Below are 6995 nucleotides of genomic sequence, written 5' to 3' on the forward strand. Positions count from 1 at the left end.
GCGATTGATCTCTGATTTGTCTCATTCCACGCGCTCTTGAATTTTTCTTTGAATGGGGAAACACGTTTCTCTTCGGAAGGATCTCTCTTCCTGTCAGTCTGCTAATCCCAAAAATAGACGCCGTACCAGAGCATCGCGAACGAAAACAAGCAAATCACACAGTGACAGTACCTTTGGTAAGTGCTGCTTTGGGCTTTCCGTTGGCGTAAGGCAGTATAACACTCGTTTAACAACTGATCGCACCAGTACATTTACAGCATTCACAGGAGTTACATATTCGTCGCATAACATATCACATATGCTCTCGCGGATGCTTGTACAATACGATCTCCTCCTCGAGCTCGGTCCTGTCGCCGCTCACCAGCACCCAGACCTCGGAGATCTTCTCGACGCGCCCTTCAGAGAGATCGGCGATGGTGAAGGCGCGCGAGGTTGGAGCCACCGACGCCGATCCCTCAGGCTGATTTTGCTCGTCGCTGGGACTCGCTTGCGCGTACCTCACTCTGGGCACAACCGCTCCGTTCAGGTATATGGTGCCATTGGCTCCAAAGGCGATCATCTTCCTCAGGCCTCTCCCGTAGGCTAGGCTCTTGTGCATGTGCCCGAACACGACCAGCGGGATGGAGACTCCGGTTTCCCTTTGCAGATCGGAGATGGCTCGCTCGAGGTCTGCAGAGTTTTTGTTTGAGCTTGTCATATGAAGTAGTTTGAAGGAGAAGTAAGGTAACTAGAGGGAAAGTATTGCATGAACATCAGACCTGGATCGCCATGGTCACCGCCACCAGGTACCCAATCCCGCCCACAGATATCATCCATTCTTGAACCTAGACCTGCATAACCATAAATATTAACATGAGGCATGTTATGACTTCAAACTATTTGTTCATGTGGTTCATGTACTATCTATGAAATCCATTCAATTAAATGTTCAGACACCTGTTGGTCCATTATGTGCAAGCAGTACAACAGAATGGCCCTCTGGTGCACTTGTAGCAGCATCGTATATCTTCTTTGCACTCCCAGCCATATCGTTGACACCCCTACATGGTAATTTTAATTACAGTAAGTGGTCAATACTCGGTAGTGACAATGGATCAAAGTACAGGTATCAGCAAGAGCTAAAACGAGAGCAAGAACATCGTGTGATGCTTATTTACAAAGTGAGGCTAGATTTCCTGAAGAATATTTAGCTAGAGCTGCGAAGTTCCTATGTAGTCTACTATTTGGTCTTAACAGCAAGGACCAAAAATGAAGAGTAATCCAGGGGCAAATGGTGACAATTGGGGGTTGGATTGTGTTAATCATAGTTAGTGTCTTATGAATAAGAACAAAATAAGCTAGCTCCATAACCAAAATCAAGTGGACAGCCAATTAGTGTGCATATCTATCTGGTCGTAGGTAACCATCCTTCTAAAGAAACTAAGAAAGATAAGCCTTCCATCAAAACACCTGTGTATAGAACAGTGATGGACAACAGCAAACTCAAATGAACAGGCATCACCATTCCACCCAGCTTCCTCCTACGTCCTAACCAAGGTCATTCCAGTAGTAATTTTACTACCTAGCAAAAGCACCTGATAAGTGTTAAGTATATCAAGGCCCATATATATTGTAGGCCCAGTGATATAACGAGGAATCTCACCACTCCAAAACATTGAATCAAGGTGTCAATTCCTGTTTCTTTTGAAACCCTAGTCCAGGATTAGTTTAGGTTTCCAGATCTGGAACTTGATGGAAAATTTTAAAAATAATTCAAGAAATAGTCAGTTTTCTTATTCTTGGTTATTACCTCATAGCCACTCTCATTTGCTCCAGCATTTCAGCTATTACTTGTATTCATTTAGCCAACTCTATCAACAAATGTGTGCAAGAAATCTATATGTGCTGGGATCACGCAGCCGAGTGGCACGCACATCGAAATGGGAGAAATTGTATACAGGAAATGCAATTGATGAAGAATTAACTCCAACAGTCCATGTTTAACTATTAAGGAAATGGCAAAGAAATATCAAGTACTAAACAGAAAAGTTATAAACATATTTATGCACTAGTAAGATATATCTTACCAACCATTTCAATAGAAGCTTTGGTCTAAATAGTCTATCACCCCCACAGGAAAATGGCCGCCCACCAACAACACTAAGCTTTATTGTTGGAAAATCCAAACATTTGTACCCAACATGCTGCTCACCAAGGCTGATATTAACAAGAAAATGGAAATAAATTATAAGTACTATTGATCATTTCCAGCTTAGAGAGTATGATAGTCAAGTGAAGAGCAAGAACAACTGACACCCAGAATTATTCTACATGGCTATAACCTGATTGTACCATTGAGTAGTTAGACTGAAAATCAGCTTTTCACTTAGTCCTAGAAGGCTAGTGCAGTTTTACCCAATTAATTTCAAAAAAGGTTCTATGCTATGCCGATTTCATTCTTCTAAAGAGGAAAGAGAAAATAAATCATGAAATTACTAAGCAATAAAGCTGAAATTCATAAGTGTCACGAATTACTAGGTACTAAAGCTGAAATTCATAAGTGTGAGACAGTGGAAGAGCATAACAGCAATTATGCAATCTAGAAGATGCATTTGTTCAACATTTACTTCAACAAATTTCCTTCAATGCCATACTGCAGTCATGCAACATATTGCAATAAACACAAAAATTTATTGCATAAATAAGGAATATCTGACCTTCCAAGCTGAAGACGAACACGATCTGCCTTCCTGAATGCCAACAGAGTACAAGATGATATAAAAAAGAAAATTTAATGAAACTACTTTTGTACTTTCTCCTTGCCAGATGAAAGTATGATTCTTACTTCTCTGAGAATTGATATGTGTGCCAGCAATCATGATTACCAAGAATTGCTGCCTTTGGCAACTGAAGGTCCGAAATGCTTTTGACAAGTTCAACATTTTCATTACCATAGTCCCCTGCCATAGATTGAGGGGAGAAAACAGAAGATGGCAACCAACAAGAATCTAAGCGTTGTTTCACAAAGTAACTAAAGGGTAAAACATGAAATACAGAAAATATGGAAAGGGGCATACCTGTAAAAAGTACCAAATCCGGCTGTGTTTCACAGAGAGAGCAAGTTAGAACTTCTGGTGAAAACAGAGTGATTTTCATACAAATATTTTCTGTCAAATTCTAATGTCACTGGGAGTGGTAGCATCTATTGCAAGTGCATGGGAAGCATAGGGAGCCCGATTGAATGCACATTCTAGACAATACCACATAGTAGAACTAGAGAGAAGCTACATATGAAATGTACACACCACAATAAAATATCTAATGGACTAGTGTATCAAAAAGCTGAAAGCGCAATATGCAATACCTGAAGAAACTGGAGTGCCTTTGAATCTTCCTCAAGGGCCCAATCATTGTGCTGCACAGTTCAACACATAAACACCAAATTAGTACAGAGTACAACATACAATCAGATCTAAGCACATGATTACATGAATTTTAAACCCGGAAGCATAAACGCTACAAGAGTTACTACTATAACTGATGGTCTTGTCAAACCACAAAAGTAAGCCATTCACTCTTAAATCATATCCATAAGAGAAATACATGTAACTAGCAGCTTTCCAAGGTGTCTGATCAGCAGAACATGGAATCAAAATGCAGCACCTGAGACTCTGAGTTTGGCTATGCTCAAGTTTGGGAAAACGCAACTCAAGTAATTTCTACCATACACAGCGAAAGGAAGCAAGTCATCCACTACTAAATCATATCCATAAACCAAGTGACTAGCAGGTTTCCACGGTGTTTAGCCAGCAGAACATGGAATCAAAGGATACTGCATGAGCCTGTGTTTGCCTACGCTCGAGTTTGGGGGGAAAACACAACTCAAATGATTGTCCAATTCTGCCCCATAACGGAAACCATGTCCCGCTTGCTAAAATTCTAAACTGAAATTCCAGAAATCAAATGCCGCCTAAGTCCCGCGCCCATCCCCGAACTCTACCAACCATCACCCAATCACCAAGCCAAACTGCAAGTCTGCAACAATCAGGTCAATGTGCAGAGCCCCAGTCCCCAAATGGCAAACGGCCAAATCCTCTCCGGCGGTCCAGCCTCCTTGCTTCTAATGCCCAGAACCTGGAATCCAACACGGAATCGCAAAAGGCTACACCCGTACCGCACCCATGGCTGGCGCCCCCTCCTCAAAGAAGAGAGTGCATAGTTGTTCGTAGAGAGAGGGGAGAAGAAGTACCACGTCGCCGACGACTGCGATGCGGACGCGGCCGCGGCCGGCGCCGGCGGCAGGGTCCATGGCCCTGCGGCTCGTCCTTGACGAAGGCGAGGAGGAGCGGGGAGGAGGGGCGTTTGCGGAGGCGCGCGCGGCTACCGCTGCTCCGGCCGCCGACCAGGAGGAAGAGGAGCAACAACACCGCACGACCATCTTCTTTTTCAATTTTATTAGACAAGGGAATTTCCCAACTACCGTCTGTTCGCATTTTTTTTTCCTCACTCCACATGGGCCGCATTGTTCGGTGGCTTGCGGCCTTGCGGGCGGAGGCTCCATCGTCTCCTCACCATTTCGGCCCTGACCAAATTTTGGGCTTGGTTTCCGGGACGTCAGCAGGGCAGAGTACTCCACTAAGGTAGTGTTTGATTCCTTGTATGAACCTACATGTATGAACTGGTGTGGGATCTGAGTGTTTGATTCCTTGTATGAACCTACATGTATGAACTGGTGGGGATCTGAGCACGTCCAAGTGATTGGTTCGTTGAATCGCACCGCTTTTGTCCAGGATGAGATGGTTCAGATTCATGGAATATACTGAGAAGATGTCGTACCAAGCTGTGCGCCAAAATCGACCGAACGACTCGGTACAGGATGGAACCATCCCCCACCTGTATCAATCCATCTAGGATCAACCCATCCAGCTGAACCATCCCATATAGGATCATCTTCCATGCGAGCAACCAAACACTACCTAAACTAACGCAAGAAGTGTTGAAACGGTATACATCAACTTATCTCCCACATAAAATACTGTCTTTAGATTGGGGGCAAAAGATGAATGAATATTGGGTGGAACCAGCGTTGGGTCGTACCGTTTTTGTTTGACATAAGACTTAGACATAAGACCATGTAATGCACTTGAAAAAGTATCTATCTATCTATCTATCTATCTATCTGTAACAGATAATCTGTGCTGCTAGAATGGTGGTTGACCCTCAGAGAACAATTGCCGGCAGCCAAGAGGAAAGGATCCAAAACACCTTTTTCCGCATTTATTGATAGTTCAACGCAGGCGTGTTCAGGAACATGGAGACTCTGCCAATGCACAAATGATAACGATATTGATCAAGAAAAAAAAGAGCTAATTGAATTTGCGGCTGGGGCCTTATTGCATTCGAGTTGCTTGTTTAGTGAGTACTCAGCATTATTAGGCGTGAAAGGCCACACTTTGCTGTCTCTACTGTGTACGTAACGCCGTGTAGCTCTAGCTCAGCAGATGTGGGTGCGTGTGCCCTCATGCAGCGTGCTGTGTATTGCAAACTTATTTCTTCTTAGTACAAAGATGTATAGTTTTTAATACAAAGATGTATAGTTTTCATGTGTATTGGAGGAGAAAAGGAGTAAAGGACAGCATATCTATCAGTAAGTGAGAATACGGTCGTCTCTCCTCTTGAGTTAAATGTGTGCAGTACAATGATTCAACACGGAATGAGCCTATACCATGATGATACAAAGGCGACACGTACTTTGTTATAACTGACAAAGCATTGAGGTTCTATTGATCTCCTATTACAAGCTAATCTCTCCGTCCCAAATTACTATTCATTTTATCTTCTATAGATACATGGACTTTGCTATGTATCTAGATATATGCTATGTCTAGATATATAGCAAAAACTATGTATCTAAGCTAAAATGAATAATCATTTGGAACGGAGGAAGTACATGAGTTATCTTGGTCACAAAATTGCTCAGTGGTCAATCAAGTAGATAGTTCGTGCAGTAACATGCAAGAGCTAGAATTGATGCGGAACCAGAATCAATCTTGAGTTCTTGACAACATATGCCGTTTATAAATTATATTATCATATCTAAGATGTAGCCATAAAATTTTTAAAACATCTAACTACAGATGTGGTCGTAAACAGATATAGTTTGTATACTCCATGCCTCATGATCGTGAAGTTCCTGCCACATATATGTCGTTATAGTAAGAGGCAACTTTGTTACTATGAAAATTTCTCAAGAACTTATAATCATCTGTATTTGGCTTGGGCTTCTTTAACGTGAGGCGAGGCTTAAAGTATGAAAGAAAATAATGGATCATGCCAAAAGCATGACCTATTATGTTAGATTGGTTGCTTAATCCTCTTGCTAAACTCAAGGCAAGCAAAGAGAAGGGAGATGACATCCGGACGCTCGGCCACGCAAATCTTGCATGCAAGACATAGGTTAGCCAGTTCAGCGAGTCAGGCGACCCGTTCAACCGTATGGCCCACGTGACAGAGAGAAGTGAAGGTTTCCTCCGTTTCTCGCGGGAAGAAGACAAAAGTCCAGCCGGACACCGCAGCTCCCGCGCCTCGCGGTGAAACGGAGTCACGGAATTTTCTAACGGCAGTAACTGCCACGCTATTGCATCCTGACGACTCACTGACACCGGGCCCGAGAAATAGCCGAACAGAAAGCGTGAGCCATGCAATTCTTCCTGTACGCAAAAGCTCACCATCCATCACAGCTGAACATGGTGGGGCACAAGTGTCAGCGGGACAAAACATCACCCGTAAGTAAATTCCGGGGTGACAAAAGGCCAGCGATGTGTTTCCAGGCTTCCAGTGGCCAACCACGACGCTCGGCCCACCGTCCACAGGGGTCAAGGGGTAAACCGCCTCAACAAGCAGCGGAGCTCAGAATGCCCCCCACACGGACGCCTCTGATCTCCTCCGCGCCCCCGCTCTCCACCCAATCAGCTCATCTCGGCCGTCGGATCGAAGTATAAATAGGCCACGGGCAC

The 6995-nt window shown here is 43.7% G+C and overlaps 1 protein-coding gene across 1 annotated transcript; it reads right to left on the bottom strand.

Annotated features, from left to right (window-relative positions):
- Positions 1-200: 200 nt before the first annotated feature.
- On the bottom strand, positions 201-4432 carry LOC117852579 (uncharacterized). Its single transcript, XM_034734718.2, has 9 exons — positions 4229-4432; positions 3344-3394; positions 3057-3078; positions 2825-2939; positions 2697-2729; positions 2071-2196; positions 937-1040; positions 759-830; positions 201-669 (listed from the first exon to the last, which is right to left on the bottom strand). The coding sequence occupies exons 1-9, from the start codon at positions 4415-4417 to the stop codon at positions 293-295; spliced, it is 1089 nt and encodes a 362-aa protein (XP_034590609.1). The 5' UTR covers positions 4418-4432; the 3' UTR covers positions 201-292.
- Between the last annotated feature and the right edge of the window lie 2563 nt (positions 4433-6995).

This window comes from Setaria viridis, chromosome 4, assembly GCF_005286985.2.
Source record: "Setaria viridis chromosome 4, Setaria_viridis_v4.0, whole genome shotgun sequence".
Taxonomy (NCBI): domain Eukaryota; kingdom Viridiplantae; phylum Streptophyta; class Magnoliopsida; order Poales; family Poaceae; genus Setaria; species Setaria viridis.